The following is a 20,905-nucleotide window of genomic DNA, read 5'->3' on the forward strand; positions in this document are numbered from 1 at the left end:
ATTATTTTCTTTCTTTTCACATAGCAAAAAATCCAGTGTTTTATATAAACTAGAATTTGTATGTTTACCTATAAATAAGAAAAAAAATTCTTTTTCAGCAAACATACCAAAATGTTAACAGAGTTTGTCTCTCAGCGCAGGCTAGTAGGAGAATTTTATTTCCTTCTTTGTGCTTTTCTTTGCAGTTCCCATTTTCTTCAGTGAACATCTATTACATTTGTAATAAAAAATAAACATAAAAACCATTGGTACTTTTTTTAAACGTCTCTTTGCCTTTGAGGTTGTGAATGAATTCTGGGGTCATTCTCTTCCACTGCTTCTCCTTCCCTGGACAAAATTAAGCCAATACCAACTGGATCACTTTGCACACAGTAGTCATTTCTACCTGTTTTGATTAATGAATGGGGAACATGGAGGGAATAAAGAAGCACAGAATCTGTTCATTGTCCGTGAAGGGAAAGCTAATGGAGGGAAGACTTTTCTTCACGTTGGTTGCTGCAATGGAGGATGGTGGGAAAGATATATAAAGCTGTAGAGTCCAAGAGCTCAGGTTTTGAAGTCAGATGGGTCTGGGTTCAAATCCCACTTCTGTTACCAATCTAGCTGAGCAACTCTGGGAAATGTATGTAACCTCCTGACCTCTCTGATGTGACACAGAATTAAACCTTTTCTTCACAAGCCAGAAGGGAGAGAGGGAGATCCCACAAGGAAAAGCAGAGAGAAAGTGCTCAATATGTTAGCTATCACTTTTGTGGCTGTCATTACCATTATCGTCAGCCGTGACTGCTACGTCATCTCAGCTGCTCTCTCCCTCCCTCCCTCCCTCCTGGGCTCTCCACCCACGGAAACCCCAAAGGGTTGGCAATCAATCCAAGCTGGGAAGGTGGGACCAGCTTCAGCCTCCACTGCACCTTTATCGCTGTTATTCACAAACTCGTAAACGTCCTGATGATTAAGGGTGGACTGTATTTATGAAACATTTTTGCACTGGATAGAGTGCATACAAAGCTTTTTGCAGGAGGTGCTATACTTCAGATGAAACAGACTTTCTTTAGTTTAGGGAGGCATTCTCAATTATTTCTTTCAGTCTTACAAACTCCCTAGTTAGTTAAGAAATCTAGAGCCTCACTTCCTGCCCCAGATCACTTCCCCATTTTTTTTAAATTAATTAATTTATTTATTTATGGCTGTGTTGGGTCTTCGTTTCTGTGCGAGGGCTTTCTCTAGTTGTGGCAAGCGGGGGCCACTCTTCATCGCGGTGCGCGGGCCTCTCACTATCGCGGCCTCTCTTGTTGCAGAGCACAGGCTCCAGACGCGTAGGCTCAGTAGCTGTGGCTCACGGGCCCAGTCGCTCCGCGGCATGTGGGATCCTCCCAGACCAGGGCTCGAACCCGTGTCCCCGGCATTAGCAGGCAGATTCTCAACCACTTCACCACCAGGGAAGCCCCACTTCCCCATTTTTACACATATACCTAACACTTCATTGAATACCTAACTTAGCGGATGTGATCCAAATACACCTTTGTTATTTGTCTTTGCCTTTGTTATTTGTCTTTGCCTTTGTTATTTGTCTTTCACTATCTCTTTAAAATTTATTGAAGTAAAGGAATCTCATTCGGATCCTAGAGAGAAATTCTGGCAGATCCATAACTTTTCTGCTTGCTCTTAGTTAAAAAATAGTCCTCAATTCAGAAATTAAAATGTCCATTCTCACAGGTGAACCCAAACTCTAAACTTGAGTTACAATCATATCTTCTCTGCTCCATCTGGGACCTGCTTCCCATCCTGCCTTTCTGCTCTCTATTCCCCACCCCACCTGGTAAGCAGTTTCTAAGCCCTCCTGGGCATATGCTTTGAGAGGGGGATGTGAGAAGAGAGGATACGTTAGTACATCTGCAGTACTACATGCCTTCTCAGGTTGGTAGAGACTAGGTCTTTTCCATAGGCCACTCTGTGGGACCTTCAGAGGTGACCCCCAACTGTGACCCCCATGAGGTGCTCATGTGCTGCCCTCAAACGTCACACAGTTTCTGTTGCCACTGATTCTTGTCGTGGGGGATTTCTCATGCTCAGACAGATGCCCCCTGAAGCAGGACTTGGAATGGATCCAGAATCTCTCCCTCTCTCTCTCTTTTACAAGCCTATCTCTGGTACAAGGGAATCCCTCTGACCCCCTTGTTTCCAGGAAAAATCTGGGATGGCAGGTAGATCCCAACATGGCCACCTCCACTCTGCTGCCACAGGTAACTCAAGCTTTTTCAGGCATACGTCAGGCACCAGCCCTTCGTGTCTTCCAACTACAGGGATTACATTTCAGGCTCCTCAGTATGGTCCCAGGCTTGAGGGAACGAGGCCACAGTTGCCCCAAGCTGCTCACAAGCACAAGATCTCTCTCCAAAAACACCCTCACCAATCCCTCTCCTTCTACTACCTAATTTTTTTAATACCCTTAATCTAAACGAGAAGTACAAGACGCAAGGAACTGGTTTGTAACCATTGCCTGCATATATTCTGCACGAGTGAATCTGGCTTTGAAATTTACCATCTATTACAGCTGATGTTTCAATCTTGACATTTCAATATGAACACACATGCACATAACTTTGTTTTGTACGCTTTGGGGTTTTTTTATAATAAAAATGTAATCTTTTTATACCTGTTTTGCAACTTCCATTTTTTTCATCTAAACTTGTATCTTGCAGACTCTTATCAGTAAGTATATATGGTTTCAGTTATTTATTACCCTCTTGGTTATTAGACACAATCAGGTGGCCCAAACTCTACTTCGGCAGCCAGCAAAGATAAACTTTTCCAGTAGGGCAAATTTCACTCCTAGACCTGTTTAGCCTGGTGGACAGAAGTTTTTTTTGTTTTTTGGGTTTTTCTGTTTTGTTTGGACGTTGAGTTTTGTTTGTTTGTTTGTTTAATGACAACTGAGTGATTTTTGCTCAAAAAAACCACAAAACCCAAAATAAAAAATAATAAAAGCAACACTGAACCAATTGCCACAGATTTGCGTTACCTTCCCTGAGTCAGTTGTAAATAGAGTTTATGACTTCCCATACAGCTTGCACTCTCACTCCTCATTCTGTTTTTCTCCCCGTAAAATCACTTTTCTGGCCAACGTGAGGTCTTTTAAGGGCAGAAACGCAATTAGCTTTGTATTTTCCTCCAACCCGCACCAAGATCTCCTAGCCAGGCACAGTCCTTCCAAAAAAAAAAAAAAAGGCATGAGCTAGTTCAATCGTCCTTGCCGCTTTTTGCACCTCCCACCGCTAGAGGGCAATAAAACAGTAGGTGGCGCATTGGCAGTCAAAGAAGGCCGCTCCCGACGCGCACGTCTTTACGTGGACGTTGGGGGAGGAGCTGTCCCGTGCGAGGTGACTGGCGGCGGCACTGGCGGCAGCTGGAGCCGTAATAGTGCGGGTCGCAGGCTAGGAGAACTTCAGAGGCGGCGGTGGCACCAGCGACGACGAAGACAGCAGTAACAGGCCCTGGGCTTGTCGTTCACCATGCCGACCGTAGAGGAGCTTTACCGCAACTATGGCATCTTAGCCGATGCCACGGAGCAAGTGGGCCAAGTGAGTTCCCTAGCGGCCTGCGGGGCCCAGCGCTCTGCGGCCTTTCGAAAGCGCTCCCCGGGCCGGCGGGGGCTACTGCTTCGCCCTCCCGCGGGCTCCCAGCCGCCCCGGCTGTATCGTCGGGGTGGGCCCCTCGCCGGGAGTGCAGACTCGGGCTTCACCAGGGAGAGCGCGGTCCCCGGGTTCCAGGCTCCTCTGCCTCCCTTGATTAGCCTTTTCTCACCGTGGCGTTTCCCAACTCAGCCTCTTCAGCCCCCCCGTCCCCGCCCCGTTCAGTCTCTTTCCAAGCCTTGTCCTCCAGATTCCACTGAAGTTTTTCTCCTTTTCGGTGGCGCTCAGTCCCTTGGAAGATTAGATTGAGAGTCCTCGAGAGGTCAAAAATGTCTTTCTCGAGGCAAATCTGCAATTAATTTACGAAGAGAATTTGGGAGACAGAAGTTTGTGAAATACAGAAAGGCCCTTTCGTCCAGACTTTAACGAGGGCTTATGATTTCATTATTCAGTACATTTTTTGAGCGCCTGTCATGGACCAGGCTCTGCGCCGGGCGCTGGAGGTACGAGACAGAAAAACACATGCGCTCCCAGAAAGCACCTTTAGTGAGGGAGACTAGTGATAAATAAGAAAGAGAGATGCTTCCCCCCCCCTTCCCCCAATGAAGAGTGTCGTGAAGAAAATATAACAGGGCCGTGGGGGGGTTGGGGGAGAGTGCAGTTTTAAATAGAGTTGTCTGGCAAGTGTTGAATTGGCTGTACGAGCCATTGCTTCTGTGTGAATTTTCAAGTACTGGAGTCCTTTGAAGTTGAGGAATTGACAAGTGGTTGTGTGTTTTCTTGGGAAAAGAACTAGGCTCTCCCCGCGGTAATCTTGACCATTGTTGTTGGAAATCCCATGCTGTATCTTTTCAGTGCCTAGAACGTCATGTGATTCTTCTGCTTACCCATCTCTTGGAGTAGTGAGTGGCAGATCCTAGAGTATGATAACATGAGCAAAGCTGTGGCTTTACCTCTCCCATCCCCTTTTCCAGACATTCAGGAAGAACCTTTCTGAGCCGAACAAAAAAAAAATTTGATGTTGGGACCTTATTTTAGCTTAATCTAGAATTGTGAATATACCATTTTCAGATATCAGTTGGTTTTCCTTCCCTGCACGTTTTCATTTCAGTAGGAAATTTTGACATCATCAATGAGAAATATATACTGACAGTCAGTCTGTTGTAGATGTATGTAGGGTGTGTGTGTTAAGTTGGCTGTGAAGGAGACATTTTCTGCCGATTAAGGCAAGGTGGGAAAAACTTATGGTCACTCAGTTTGAGTTTGTTGTCCTTGTTCCTATAGAGAACTAGTAGTGAAGATAGTTTCATTCATTATGACTGAGTTGGGGGAGATTGTAGCCAATTGTTCTCCCTGAAATTGACTTCGTTGCACATCAGCAGATGGATGGATGGAATAAAAGGTACAACAGTGATTCTCAAGTCAGTTTGTATATGGTGCTCTCCCAAAGAGGTGATTCAGGAATCTTCTAGGGAAACTTTGAAACTGTATGCAGAGTGCTGTCCCATAACCCCACCCTCATTTTTTGCTGGAGTAGGATAAAGGTTGACAGCCACCTACTTACAGTATGTTAGAGCAAATAGAAGCCAAATGGGAGTTTTTATATTCTATGAATAATGGAGAGTTGCTCTCATTTCCCTCTTATATTGTCTTTAATTATAAATACCAGTTTAGATTCAGAGTTCTCTCTCAAGAGGTCAGTAGTGTTTCTCAAGGCAAAAATCTGCTTTTAATTTAGGAAGAGTGCTTAGGAGACAGAATTTTGTGAAAAACAGGAGGGACCCTTTTATGCAGACTTTCATGAGGACCCACAATTTCATTCATTCAGTATGTTTTCTTGAGTGCCTACCATGTACCAGACTGTGCTGGGCAATAAAATTTTAGCACGGTTCCCTTAGGTGATGGGAGATCAGTACCTTCATGACACTGTAATGACAATTGTCAAGCAACTAAATAAGGAAAAAAAATCTTCGGGTGATGAAAGGTTGTGATTTGCTCAGTCTCAAACAGTGAATTCTGGGAGAACTGAAGCTAGACTAAACCGTAATGCCAACTAATTCTGCTCTATTGTGTAATACTTCTTTCCTTTTAGAGAAAATTCCTAAAACTGCTCACCCCAAAAGGTGTATTAAGCTTCAAGATACTGCATGTGAATTTAATTAACAAAAGCAAGAGCCAACTTAACGGAAGGGACACCATTCACGTTTTTTTAAGGAGAGAAAAAAATATTTACATTCATAGTGTAGCACAGCCAGATTTTCATGTCACCTTGTTAAGATTTACAGTCAAGACTTTAAATTTCCTGGCGGGTACCTATCTGGACACTTCTGAAACCATATTTGAGTTTCTTAGTCTAGAACTTACTTCTAACTTTATTTTGATTTTCGCCCTTTTTAAAAGAGATGAGTACCACAGATGCTGCTCACAGAGCCACCACTGAAGGGAGTGCCCTCTCTGCTACTGTCAGTACTCCTTTTATTTTATTTTATTTTATTTTATTTTATTTTTTTAATTAGGAATATCTGCTTGCTTTTTTATATAGCCTATTGAAGAACATTTTTTTTACATTTTTATTGGAGTATAATTGCTTTAAAATGGTGTGTTAGTTTCTGCTTTATAACAGAGTGAATCAGTTATACATATACATATGTTCCCATATCTCTTTCCTCTTGCGTCTCCCTCCCTCTTACCTTCCCTATCCCACCCCTCCAGGCAGTTACAAAGCACCGAGCTGATCTCCCTGTGCTATGCGACTGCTTCCCACTAGCTATCTATTTTACGTTTGGTAATGTATATATGTCCATATATACACTGCCACTCTCTCACTTTGTCCCAGCTTACCCTTCCCCCTCCCTGTGTCCTCAAGTCCATTCTCTACTACGTCTGTGTCTTTATTCACGTCTTGCCCCTAAGTTCTTCATGACCTTTTTCTTTTTTTTAGATCCCATATATATGTGTTAGCATACGGTATTTGTTTTTCTCTTTCTGACTTACTTCACTCTGTATGACAGACTCTAGGTCCATCCACCTCACTACAAATAACTCAATTTCATTTCTTTTTATGGCTGAGTAATATTCCATTGTATATATGTGCCACATCTTCTTCATCCATTCATCCGATGATGGACACTTAGGTTGTTTCCATGTGCTGGCTATTGTAAATAGAACTGCAATGAACATTTTGGTACATGACTCTTTTTGAATTATGGTTTTCTCAGGGTATATGCCCAGTAGAGGGATTGCTGGGTCATATGGTAGTTCTATTTGTAGTTTTTTAAGGAACCTCCGTACTGTTCTCCATAGTGGCTGTATCAATTTTCTCAGGGTATATGCCCAGTAGTGGGATTGCTGGGTCGTATGGTAGTTCTGTTTGTAGTTTTTTAAGGAACCTCCATACTGTTCTCCATAGTGGCTGTATCAATTTACATTCCCACCAACAGTGCAAGAGTGTTCCCTTTTCTCCACACCCTCTCCAGAATTTATTGTTCGTAGATTTTTTGATGATGGCCATTCTGACTGGTGTGACATGATATCTCTTTGTAGTTTTGATTTTCATTTCTCTAATGATTAATGATGTTGAGCATTCTTTCATGTGTTCCTTGGCAATCTGTATATCTTCTTTGGAGAAATGTCTATTTAGGTCTTCTGCCCATTTTTGGATGGGGTTGTTTGTTTTTTTGATGTTGAGCTGCATGACCTGCTTGTAAATTTTGGAGATTAATCCTTTGTCAGTTGCTTCATTTGCAAATATTTTCTCCCATTCTGAGGGTTGTCTTTTGGTCTTGTTTATGTTTTCCTTTGCTGTGCAAAAGCTTTTAAGTTTCATTAGGTCCCATTTGTTTATTTTTGTTTTTATTTCCATTTCTCTAGGAGGTGGGTCAAAGAGATCTTGCTGCGATTTATGTCATAGAGTGTTCTGCGTATGTTTTCCTCTAAGAGTTTTTTTTAAATTTTATTTATTTATTTATTTATTTATTTATGGCTGTGTTGGCTCTCCGTTTCTGTGTGAGGGCTTTCTCTAGCTGCGGCAAGTGGGGGCCACTCTTCATCGCGGTGCGCAGGCCTCTCACTATCGCGGCCTCTCTTGTTGCGGAGCACAGGCTCCAGACGCACAGGCTCAGTAATTGTGGCTCACGGGGCTAGTTGCTCCGTGGCATGTGGGATCTTCCCAGACCAGGGCTCGAACCCGTGTCCCCTGCATTGACAGGCAGATTCTCAACCACTGTGCCACCAGGGAAGCCCTCCTCTAAGAGCTTGATAGTGTCTGACCTTACATTTAGGTATTTAATCCATTTTGAGTTTATTTTTGAGTATGGTGTTAGGAAGTGTTCTAATTTCATATTTTTACACGTAGCTGTCCAGTTTTCCCAGCACCACTTATTGAAGAGGCTGTCTTTTCTCCACTGGATATTCTTGCCTCCCTTATCAAAGATAAGGTGAGCATATGTGCGTGGGTTTATCTCTGGGCTTTCTATCCTGTTCCGTTGATCTGTATTTCTGTTTTTGTGCCAGTACCATACTGTCTTGATTACTGTAGCTTTGTAGTATAGTCTGAAGTCAGGGAGCCTGATTCCTCCAGCTCCGTTTTTCTTTCTCAAGATTGATTTGGCTATTCGGGGTCTTTGTGTTTCCATACAAATTCTGAGATTTTTTGTTCTAGTTCTGTGAAAAATGCCAGTGGTAGTTTGATACGGATTGCACTGAATCTGTAGATTGCTTTGGGTAGTAGAGTCATTTTCACAATGTTGATTCTTCCAATCCAAGAACATGGTATATCTCTCCATCTGTTTGTATCATCTTAAATTTCTTTCATCAGTGTCTTATAATTTTTTTTTTTTTGCATACAGGTCTTTTGTCTCCTTAAGTAGGTTTATTCTAGATATTTTATTCTTTTTCTTGCAGTGGTAAATGGGAGTGTTTTCTTAATTTCACTTTCAGATTTTTTCATCATTAGTGTATAGGAATGCAAGAGATTTCTGTGCATTAATTTTGTATTCTGCTACTTTATGAAATTCATTGATTAGATCTAGTAGTTTTCTGGTAGCATCTTTAGGATTCTCTAATGTATAGTATCATGTCATCTGCAAACAGTGACAGCTTTACTACTTCTTTTCCGATTTGGATTTGTTTTATTTCTTTTTCTTCTCTGACTTCTGTGGCTAAAACTACCAAAACTATGTTGAATAATAGTGGTGAGAGTGGGCAACCTTGTCTTGTTCCTGATCTTAGTGGAGATGGTTTCAGTTTTTCACCATTGAGGACGATGTTGGCTGTGGGTTTGTCATATATGGCCTTTATTATGTTGAGGTAAGTTCCCTCTATGCCTACTTTCTTGAGGGTTTTTATCATAAATGGGTGTTGAATTTTGTTGAAAGCTTTCTCTGCATCTATTGAGTTGATCATATGATTTTTCTCCTTCAATTTTTTAATATGCTGTATCACATTGATTGATTTGTGTATATTGAAGAATCCTTGCATTCCTGGGATAAACCCCACTTGAGCATGGTGTATGAACCTTTTAATGTGCTGTTGGATTCTGTTTGCCAGTATTTTGTTGATGATTTTTGCATCTATGTTCATCCGTGATATTGGTCTGTAGTTTGCTTTCTTCATGTCACCTTTGTCTGGTTTTGGTATCAGGGTGACATTGGCCTCGTAGAGTGAGTTTGGGAGTGTTCCTCCCTCTGCTATATTTTGGAAGTGTTTGAGAAGGACAGGTGTTAGCTCTTCCCTAAATGTTTGATAGAATTTGCCTGTGAAGCCATCTGGTCCTGGGCTTTTGTTTGTTGGAAGATTTTTAATCACAGTTTCAATTTTAGTGCTTGTGATTGGTCTGTTCATATTTTCTATTTCTTCCTGGTTCAGTCTCGGAAGGTTGTGCATTTCTAAGAATTTGTCCATTTCATCCAGGTTGTCCATTTTGTTGGCATATAGTTGCTTGTATTAATCTCTCATGATCCTTTGTATTTCTGCAGTGTCAGTTGTTACTTCTCCTTTTTCATTTGTAATTCTGTTGATTTGAGTCTTCTCCCTTTTTTTCTTGATGAGTCTGGCTAACGGTTTATCAATTTTGTTTATCTTCTCAAAGAACCAGCTTTTAGTTTTATTGATGTTTGCTATCGTTTCCTTCATTTCTTTTTCATTTATTTCTGATCTGATCTTTATGATTTCTTTTCTTCTGGTAACTTCGGGGCTTTTTTGTTCTTTCTTTACTTGCTTTAGGTGTAAGGTTAAGTTGTTTATTTGAGATGTTTGTTGTTTCTTGAGGTAGGATTGTATTGCTCTAAACTTCCCTTCTAGAACTGCTTTTGCTGCATCCCATGGGTTTTGGGTCGTTGTGTTTTCATTGTCATTTGTTTCTAGGTATTTTTTATTTCCTCTTTGATTTCTTCAGTGGTCTCTTGGTTATTAACTAGTGTATTGTTTAGCCTCCATGTGTTTGTATTTTTTTACAGGTTTTTTCCTGTAATTTGTATCTAGTCTCATAGCGTTGTGGTCGGAAAAGATACTTGATACGATTTCAATTTTCTTAAATTTACCAAGGCTTGATCTGTGACCCAAGATGATCTATCCTGGAGAATGTTCCATGAGCACTTGAGAAGAAAGTGTATTCTGTTCCTTTTGGATAGAATGTCCTATAAGTATCAATTAAGTCCATCTTGTTTAATGCATCATTTGAAGCTTGTGTTTCCTTATTTATTTTCATTTTGGGTCTGTCCATTGTTGAAAGTGGGGTGTAAAAGTCCCCTACTATTGTTGTGTTACTGTCGATTTCCCCTTTTATGGCTGTTAGTATTTGCCTTATGTATTGAGATGCTCCTGTGTTGGGTGCATAAATATTTACAACTGTTATATCTTCTTCTTGGATTGATCCTTTGATCATTATATAGTGTCCTTCTTTGTCTCTTGTAATAGTCTTTGTTTTAAAGTCTATTTTGTCTGATATGAGAATTGCTACTCCAGCTTTCTTTTGATTTCCATTTGCATGGAATATCTTTTTCCATCCCCTCATTTTCAGTCTGTGTGTGTCCCTAGGTCTGAAGTGGGTCTCTTGTAGACAGCATATAGACAGGTCTTGTTTTTGTATCCATTCAGGCAGTCTGTATCTTTTGGTTGGAGCGTTTAATCCATTTACATTTAAGGTAATTATCAATATGTATGTTCCTATTACCATATTCTTAATTGTTTTGGGTTTGTTATTGTAAGTCTTTTCCTTCTCTTGTGTTTCTTGCCTATAGAAATTCCTTTAGCATTTGTTGTAGAGCTGGTTTGGTGGTGCTGAATTCTCTTAGCTTTTGGTTGTCTGTAGAAGTTTTAATTTCTCTGTCAAATCTGAATGAGGTCCTTGCTGGGTAGAGTAATCTTGGTTGTAGGTTTTTCCCCTTCATCACTTTAAATATGTCCTGCCACTTCCTTTTGGCTTGGAGAGTTTATGCTGAAAGATCAGCTGTTAACCTTATGGGGATTCCCTTGTGTGTTATTTGTTGTTTTTCCCTTGCTGCTTTTAATATTTTTTCTTTGTATTTAATTTTTGATAGTTTGATTAGTATGTGTCTTGGCGAGTTTCTCCTTGGATTTATCCTGTATGGGACTTTCTGTGCTTCCTCTGCTTCCTGGACTCCTTAACTATTTCCTTTCCTATATTAGGGAAGTTTTCAACTATAATCTCTTCAAATATTTTCTCAGTTTCTTTGCTCATGTCTTCTTCTTCTGGGACCCCTATAATTCGAATGTTGGTGCGTTTAATGTTCTCCCAGAGTTCTCTGAGACTGTCCTCAATTCTTTTCATTTTTTTTCTTTATTCTGCTCTGCAGTCGTTATTTCCAGTATTTTATCTTCCAGGTCACTTATCCGTTCTTCTGCCTCAGTTATTCTGCTATTGATCCCTTCGAGAGCATTTTTAATTTCATTTATTGTGTTGTTCATCACTGTTTGTTTGCTCTTTAGTTCTTCTAGTTCCCTGTTAAACACTTCTTGTATTTTCCCCATTCTATTTCCAAGGTTTTGGATCACCTTTACTATCATTATTCTGAATCCTTTTCCAGGCATACTATTTCCTCTTCATTTGTTTGTTCTGGTGGGTTCTTTCCTTGCTCCTTCATCTGCTGTGTGTTTCCTCTCTTCTCATTTTGCTTAACTTTCTGTGTTTGGGGGTCTCCTTTGCACAGACTGCAGGTTCATAGTTCCCGTTGTTTTTGGTGTCTGCCCCCAGTGGCTAAGGTTGGTTCAGTGGGTTGTGTGTGTTTTCTGGTGGAGGGGATTCGTGCCTGTGTTCTGGTGCATGAGGCTGGATCTTGTTTTTCTGGTGGGCTGGTCCACGTCTGGTGTGTGTTTTGGGTTGTCTGTGGCCTTATTATTTTAGGCAGCCTCTCTGCTAATGGATGGGGTTGTGTTCCTGTCTTGCTAGTTGTTTGGCATAGCATGTCCAGCACTGGAGCTTTCTGATCGTTGAGTGGAGCTGGGTCTTGGCATTGAGATGGAGATCTCTGGGAGATTTTCGCCATTTGATATTACGTGGAGCTGGGGGGTCTCTTGTGGACCAATGTCCTAAACTTGGCTGTCCCACCTCAGAGGCACAGCCCTAACACCTGGCTGGAGCACCAAGAGCCTGTCATCCACACGGCTCAGAATAAAAGGCAGAAAAAAGAAGAAGATAAGATAAAATAAAATAATTAAAATATAAAATAATTATTAAAAAAGATTTTTTAAGTAATTTAAAAAAAAAGAAAGAAAGAAGAGCGCAACCAAGCCAAAAAACAAATTCAGCAATGATAAGCACTAAAAAGTATACTAAAAAAAAGCACAAAAAATGGACAGACAGAACCCTAGGATAAATGGTAAAAGCAAAGCTATACAGACAAAATCACACACAGAAGCATACACATACACAGTCACAAAAAAAGAAAAAGGGAAAAAAATATATATATTGTTGCTTCCAAAGTCCACTTCCTCAATTTGGGATGATTCGTTGTCTATTCAGGTATTCCACAGATGCAGGGTACATCAAGTTGACTGTGGAAATTTAATCCGCTGCTCCTGAGGCTGCTGGGAGACATTTCCCTTTCTCTTCTTTGTTTTCACAGCTCCTGGGGTTCAGCTTTGAATTTGCCCCGCCTCTGCGTGTAGGTCACCTGAGGGCGTCTGTTCCCGCCCAGACAGGATGGGGTTAAAGGAGCAGCTGATTCGGGGGCTCGGGCTCACTCGAGCTGGGAGGAGGGAGGGGTACAGAGTTCGGGGTGAGCCTGCGGCGGCAGAGGCCAGTGTGTTCCATCAGTCTTAGGTTCGCCATGTGTTCTCCCAGGGAAGTTGTCCCTGGATCACGGGACCCCTGGCAGTGGTGGGCTGCACAGGCTCCCGGAAGAGGGGTGTGGATAGTGACCTGTGCTCGCACACAGGCTTCTTGGTGGCGGCAGCAGCAGCCTTAGCGTCTCATGCCCGTCTCTGGGGTCCACGCTGTTAGACGCGGCTCGCGCGCCCATCTCTGGAGCTCCGTTCAGCTGTGCTCTTAATCCCCTCACCTCGCGCACCAGGAAACAAAGAGGCAAGAAAAACTCTCTTGCCCCTTCGGCAGCTCCAGACTTTTCCCCCGGACTCCCTCCCAGCTAGCCGTGGTGCATTAGCCCCCTTCAGGCTGTGATCACGCCGCCAACCCCAGTCCTCTCCCTGCATCCGACCGAAGCCCAAGCCTCAGCTCGCAGCCACGCCCGCCCCGGCGGGTGAGCAGACAAGCCTCTCGGGCTGGTGAGTGCCGGTCGGCACCGATCCTCTGTGCGGGAATCTCTCCACTTTGCCCTCCACACCCCTGTGGCTGCGCTCTCCTCCGCGGCTCTGAAGCTCCCCCACTCCGCCACCCGCAGTCTCCGACCGCGAAGGGGCTCCTAGTGTGTGGAAACCTTTCCTCCTTCACAGCTCCCTCCCACTGGTGCGGGTCCCGTCCCTATTCTTTTGGGTCTGTTTTTCCTTTTTTCTTTTGCCCTACCCAGGTACGTGGGGAGTTTCTTGCCTTTTCGAGGTCTGAGGTCTTCTGCCAGCATTCAGTAGGTGTTCTGTAGGAGTTGTTCCACATGTAGATGTATTTCTGATGTATTTATGGGGGGGGGAAGGTGATCTCCACGTCTTACTCTTCTGCCATCTTGAAGCTCCTCCTTCCTCCTGTGTTCTCTTATACAGGAGTATATTGGCTCCTAAGTGTGGAAGAGTGTAAGCTTTACTGACTTATATTTCATGAAATAGCATTCTTTTGGTACTTTTTTTTGGTATGCTTAAGCTAAAATCACAGACCAACCAAGTTCATAATCACTCAAAAATAATGTAGAAGTGTTAACAGTTTAACACTTACATTAAATTCAAACTAAGTTTATTAATTGAGTCTGAGGAAGGAAGTAGTATAGCTTAGCTTACCCATTTTCTTTTTATGTCATACTTGAGAAATTTGTTGAAACTACATCCTGTCTTCTCTTTCTTCTCATCCCCTCTTCTTCTGCTTTATTTCATGAAGGCTGCATCCTGGACCCAAACGTCGCTTACCTGGCACGTCAGTGACCACTTATGCATATCAGTTGTGATTTGACAATCATAATTGCAAGGTTTTTCTTTTAGAATGTGTCTGCTGAATGTGGATCAAATTGTAACTGACTTTTTTACTTGAAAATATCTTAGAGATTGCTCTAGAGTTTTCTCCTTTAATTAGAAATTAAAATCACACATAAATACACAGCTTTAGAAATCCATTAAAAGTATTTACAATTAAAGTTTCTTGGGCTTCCCTGGTGGCGCAGTGGTTGAGAGTCTGCCTGCTGATGCAGGCGACATGGGCTCGTGCCCCGGTCTGGGAAGATCCCACGTGGTGCGGAGCGGCTGGGCCCGTGAGCCATGGCCACTGAGCCTGTGCATCCGGAGCCTGTGCTCTGCAATGGGAGAGGCCACAACAGTGAGAGGCCCGCGTACCACAAAAAAAGAAAAACAACAAAAAAAGCTTCTAATTAGGATCATTAATTTATCCAGCTAAAATATAAATACAACTGTTGGAAAAGCAAAGATACACAGTGCTGTGTAGTATTTGAAACATTTTATTATGGTTACATTCCTACTTGTTACTAAATCACTATGATCACTGCAAATATCACTTATATCTGGTTTCCTACTTTGAAAAGCAGAAGTAGTAATTACTTTAAGGAGATTTCTGTTAAAAAGTCCTGTCCCTGTACTACAGTTAAAGGACACAATTCAAAAAGCTGGCAAGGAAGAATATAATTTTATTTTGCATTTCATAAAGGATAATTAGTTGAAGTCTATTGTAATGTCTGTGAAATTATTTGATAGAACTGATGCCTATTAATGATAAAAACTTTGATTTCTATTATGACTATGTTAAAATGTCTTAACTTTCCAAAGGTCTTGCTGTTTAATATACTACATTTCAATTTATATGCCTGTGTGGAGACTGTATTTAGGACTCAAATTTTACCTTTGACAATCCTCCATCTGGCAAGCTTTTCTTTCTCTCCTCCTTTGTTAATTAAGATCTCAGGACACTAATTTGAAAGATTCCAATTAAAGAAGCTTGGTATTAGGCACAGATCTTGACTTAAAAGGCTATCAGAACCACGTTCAGGTCCTGGATCTGCTACTTAACTAACTATATGTGGTTCTGGACAAATTATTTCACTTCTCTAAGACTTGGTTTTCTCATCTGAAAAACAAGCATAGTAACACCTAATTCAGGATTATTGTGAGGCACGTACAGAAGGCATTCCACAGTTCCATGTAGGCTTTCAGTAAGTGTTACTAATAATCCCTTTTTATTCTATTCCACATTTTTTTCCCTTGGTAGGGGGATGGTTGTTTTAAGCAGGGATCCTTCATTTAATTTTAGACAGTGAATTTTAGACAATTCAAAGGGGTTTATAAGTAAAGTCTGAAGTTTGAGTTACAGAAAATTGGATTGTGATACTCTGCAAAAACTAAGGATGTCAGACTGCTCAATACTTCAGTTTTATGAAGTCTGCTAGAAGCTATGAAGCAAGCCACAGGAGTGTACATTGGTAGAGAAGTCAGCCATGATTTTTTTGAACCTTTGCACTAAAAAGTGTATAATACACTTTTTAAAATATAAACTTATTTATTTTTGGCTGCGTTGTGTCTTCATTGCTGCGTGTGGGCTTTCTCTAGTTGCGGCAGGTGGGGGCTACTCTTCGTTGTGGTGCGTGGGCTTCTCATTGCCGTGGCTTCTCTTGTTGCAGAGCATGGGCTCTACGCGCACGGGCTTCAGTAGTTGTGGCTTGTGGGCTCAGTAGTTGTGCCTTGTGGGCTCTAGAGCGCAGACTAAGTAGTTGCGGCGCACAGGCTTAGTTGCTCCGAGGCATGTGGGATCTTCCCGGCCCAGGGCTTGAACCCATGTCCCCTGCATTGGCAGGTGGATTCTTAACCAATGCGCCACCAGGGAAGCCCAAAAGTGTATAATACACTTTTGAAGTAGTAACTCCTGAAGACTGATTTTGTGTCTGCATTTCATAAGGAAGCTAACCTTATTCACAGAAATTTCTGTTATTTAGGGGGTGGTATTAATGTTTAAGATAGTAGAAGGAGTTGTCATTAATCGGTTTGATGGAATTTGTTTATTAGAAATAATTTTTAGAATTTGTTTTTTTAGATAGGTTGGCAATATATGAACTTTTAAAGTAATCTAGTAATTATGCAGATTATATTAAAATGTGTACCTTTAGAAGATCTAATTGTGATCATAGCCTTTTGATACATGGAGCACTTTATTTCTGATTATTTTTTTAAAATAATGTCCTTGGGACTTCCCTGGTGGTCCAGTGGTCAAGGCTTTGAGCTTCCACTGCAGGGGGCACGGGTTCGATCCCTGGTTGGGGAACTAAGATCTTGCATGCCGTGTAGGGTGGCCAAAAATAATGATAATAATGTCCTTAATTGAGATCCCACTGAACCTAAATAACTTTTCATCATGCGATATATTTTTTCACTTAACACAGTATATTGTCCATGAGAAGAATTATCACAAAACTAAATTTGTGGTAATTCTCTAATCCATTTTCTGTTCTTTAGTTTTCTGCTCTTGGTGGCATAAAGCAAGCTCACTTATCTAAAGCATTTAGAGAATTTCTTTATACAGAGTAAATACATATTTGGTATTTGTATTATGTTTAAGGTTTTCCAGGAATTAAAAGTATTGTGTAGCTGTGATATTTATTACTTTGTTTGCCAGCTTGATCCATTTAATAAAAGGACTGGTTTGGAGGCAAGTGTGTAGGGGGGATTGGGAACTTGTTGATTCTTCACATTATGAGTATCTGAGGGACAGCACTTCTGAAATTTTTTTTAAAGGAAACAAATGAGCTTTGAATGTATTATTTTAATGAAAAGTTAAATATGTGATATTAGCATCTATCTTCATCGAAATTGGTTGGCCATATAGAATGAATTACTGTTTTTATATCCTAAAATGTGAGGCAAAATAAAGCTTCCTAACCTTCCTCGTATTGCTTAATTTCAAGAGTGTATTCTCTCTACCTTCTGCAAGGTGGTAATTGGAAACATAAATATATTTAAGTAAATGTAACACAATTCTTTGAGAATTCTATTATATTCATTACAAATTTTTAAAGCATGATACAATCACAAGGCTAGGGTCAGTAATCAATAGAATAAAGAAGTGTTGGTACATAACAAACTTACTTGCTTTTTCCACTTAATATTAGAGTCATTCTTCTCCTTTCCCAACTCACAAATAATAACATGGGGGACAGGGAGCAGATAGTAGGAAGGTAGCTGTCAAATTTAAGCAGTAAAACTCCAAAAATAAGCCCATTTCTTAGCCTATGTAAAATTTAACTAATTTAAAGGAGACTCAAAGAAGTTTGTTTAGCTTCCCATCCTTCAAAATTGTGTTTCTTTTCTACTTCATTCTTTCTTTCAGCATAAAGATGCTTATCAAGTGATATTGGATGGTGTCAAAGGTGGTACCAAGGAAAAAAGATTAGCAGCTCAGTTTATTCCAAAATTCTTTAAGCATTTTCCAGAATTGGCTGATTCTGCTATCAATGCACAGTTAGACCTCTGTGAGGATGAAGACGTATCAGTAAGTTTACGTTTGACACTTTTCAACAAGTTTTCAGACGTTGCTTTTGCCATTTTCAGATATTTTCTGCGTGTACCTAATATAACTGAAGTACCAATCATATCAGTGAACAATAAAATACTGCAGTGTGGCCTGGTGTGACAACATACCAAGGCTTAAACCTACATGTAAGAAAATATATTAGTTCTTTCAACTGTGAAGAATCTGTAGAATCACATAATACTTTGTTTTGCTTATTTGTTATCCACTGTTGAAAATGGTCGTGGCTCACACCTTTTCCTTAGATTATTACGCATTGTGCATATGAAATCAGACTAGTGTTAGTCTGTAGTCAATTTATGCTTGCTTGGATATTTAAAATAATAATAGTATTGCAGCATAAAATATAGTTTTAACACCCCTAAATATTTTGCATAGCAGAAAAATAATTTACCTGTGAAAAAATTGTATGTGATTACTAGACTAAAAAGAAATAGTTTTTGCTTGGAACAGAATTAACCATTAGCATTTCTGGCTGCTGATACAGGTTCCTAAGAATTTTCAACTATTAGCCCCTGGCTTTTCAAATGAAATCATTGAATCATGATTTCATGCATAATTTGTTAGATTTAACTCCCTTGCACTTTTATGTTAAACTAGATAAGCCATGATCGCATATTTGGAATGAAGTTCACAGAATGTATTCACAAATGTATTAAGTATTAAGTAGTACTGAAAGTTCTAAAGTAAATAGTTATTAGATATGACATTGACACTGTAGCCATTCTTGAGGGATACAGTATTACGTACCCACAGGTAGTAAAAACCCAACAGTTGTGTATAATCAGCATATAAACTGTTGTTTATAATCTCAAATCTGCCTACTCCAGATAATTGTATTTAATGTCCCTTTCCACCACATTTTGTTTTAGTATTCTGTGAAGCTTTGAATATTAAATTGGAGTAAATTATTTCTAAAACTGCTAAAAATCTCATATTTTTGCGACTCATATGCCCCATATGGTTTGTCTGTGGTTTTTGTTTTCTTTAAAGGTTGAGGTTGTTTTTATTTATGATAGTATTTGGTTAATTTTTTGTTTGAAATTATGTTCAGATTCGACGGCAAGCAATTAAAGAGCTGCCTCAATTTGCCACTGGAGAAAATCTTCCCCGAGTGGCAGATATATTAACCCAACTTTTGCAGACAGGTAAGGAATTTTATTAATACTCTTTTATCTAAATATAAATTCTCTCTGAAATAATGACTCTGTTTTTCTTAGCTTTTTTTTTTTTTTTCTGAAGGTGCTACCTCTGATAGAAATTTAAATTCTCTTTTTTATTCAGTAGTTTGAAGCTTACTGACTTGTGATTATCTAATTTCTGGTTTTGTTTTGAATTCTGTTTATAAAGGTATAATGACTGGATTCTTTGGGGAATTCTTATTCACCACCATCCCCCCCCCCGCCCCCTAATTTCGTGTAGTTTCTCAATTGTACCATCTTAACATAAGAACTTTACAGGTACACTAGATCAGGTTCTCTACCCTTACAAGAAAGATGTATTTTCTTGGTACTTGAGAGAAATGCTTAGTTATATGTCTCCTCTCAATGTAATCTGTGAGAAACTATGTTGAGTCTTAAGTTTGAAAATGAAGCAGATGATATTTTTCATTTATTTCATACATTGTACCACTTTTTTTCTATCCAGATGACTCTGCAGAATTTAACTTAGTGAACAATGCCCTATTAAGTATATTTAAGATGGATGCAAAAGGTAAGGCCACTTCTTGTTCTGAATTGTGTTTGATGTCCTAAAAAATTGGGGAGTTTGGTAGTACTCATTAAGGATAAAGTCTGGGATTCACCCAGACGTCTGTTTCATAAAAATTCTAAGTACTCTCCAAAAAAAGCTTAGCTCAAGATGTTTGTGACTCGAAAAACCAGCAGAAATAATTGCAAAAACAGATCAAACTTTTCCCTTAGAAGTCTGTTGGAAAAACTCCCTTTGCCACTTTAAAGAAATTCTTCCAAAATACCTGAGTTTATTTATTATTAATAGTGATAGAAAAGGAAAGTCATGCTCAAGCTGATTCTGAATCCGTGAACAAAGCATATGGTCACTCTTATGGTTGGGGCTTTAGAAATTTCAGACAGTTTAACCAGTATCAGTGATATTCAGGAAGTTTATTAATTCACTTGAAAAGAAATACTGTAATTCAAATTAACTTGAAAAATTTCATTCCTATATAGAATTGACTTGCTACATGCAACTGTTTTGTTCTGCAGGGACTTTAGGTGGCTTGTTCAGCCAAATTCTTCAAGGAGAGGACATTGTTAGAGAAAGAGCAATTAAATTCCTTTCTACAAAACTTAAGACTTTACCGGATGAAGTCTTAACAAAGGAAGTAGAGGAACTTATACTAACTGAATCCAAGAAGGTAAGCTTCGGTTATCTTTTAGTGAACTTCTCTAATGCACAAGAACATATTTGAAATTAGCCGTATTCATCAGTGCTGTATGTAGCTTGTGTATAAGGTGATATATCCCATAAGAACCACCGTAGAACTTCAAGATTTTCTTATGTTGTGCTTTGCACTTTGGTCACTTGTAGTGATGAATCAATGTGTTAATTTAAAGGGTTTGATCACATTTAAATCCTTTGTGGTGTTATCCTTAAAATTTATGCATTCATCAGGAAGGAATCATTTCCTTCAGGAATTTTTACCTAATTCCCGCCCTTCCTCCCTGATTTTAGGATATTCTCCCATAGTATTCTGGATCATTTCAGAATGAAACTGAAGTCACCTTGAAATGACCTGTTGTTTCATCCTATCCCATGACCCTATAAGCTCTAGAGACCATGCTTGTTTGTGCTCCCAGCGCTGGCATAGTTACAGTTGCTAAGATTTGAAAGGTGCGTCACAATTAACTTTTCATTCATACAGTGCCAACGTTTGGGAATAATTTATTTTTATGTGTTGAGGAAAATTCAAAATTTTCTCTAATAGCACCACTCACTTGCTTATTGATAAGATTTCTTTAGTGAGAGAGAAAGGAGCAGCATATTTCACCTATGTCCCAGCTAGTTATCTGGTGGGATACGTCATGATTGCTTGCTCCTTTGGTCAGTGAACAGAAAGGCTTAGACCTACTGATATGGAGCTCTTAAAATTTGCATGGTCTCCTGTTTT

At 40.0% G+C, this 20,905-nt stretch overlaps 1 protein-coding gene across 2 annotated transcripts in view; it reads left to right on the forward strand.

Moving 5' to 3' along the window:
* Nucleotides 1–3,385: 3,385 nt before the first annotated feature.
* Nucleotides 3,386–20,905, forward strand: part of API5 (apoptosis inhibitor 5) — a 37,010-nt gene continuing 19,490 nt past the window's right edge. For both annotated transcript variants that reach the window (XM_060018740.1, XM_060018741.1), the window contains exons 1-5: nucleotides 3,386–3,581; nucleotides 17,575–17,736; nucleotides 18,830–18,923; nucleotides 19,423–19,488; nucleotides 20,001–20,152. In XM_060018740.1, coding sequence (XP_059874723.1) covers nucleotides 3,513–3,581; nucleotides 17,575–17,736; nucleotides 18,830–18,923; nucleotides 19,423–19,488; nucleotides 20,001–20,152 — 543 coding nt within the window. In that variant the 5' untranslated portion in view covers nucleotides 3,386–3,512. The remainder of the gene's footprint in view (nucleotides 3,582–17,574; nucleotides 17,737–18,829; nucleotides 18,924–19,422; nucleotides 19,489–20,000; nucleotides 20,153–20,905) is intronic.

Source organism: Delphinus delphis, chromosome 8, assembly GCF_949987515.2.
Source record: "Delphinus delphis chromosome 8, mDelDel1.2, whole genome shotgun sequence".
NCBI classification, from domain to species: Eukaryota; Metazoa; Chordata; class Mammalia; order Artiodactyla; family Delphinidae; genus Delphinus; species Delphinus delphis.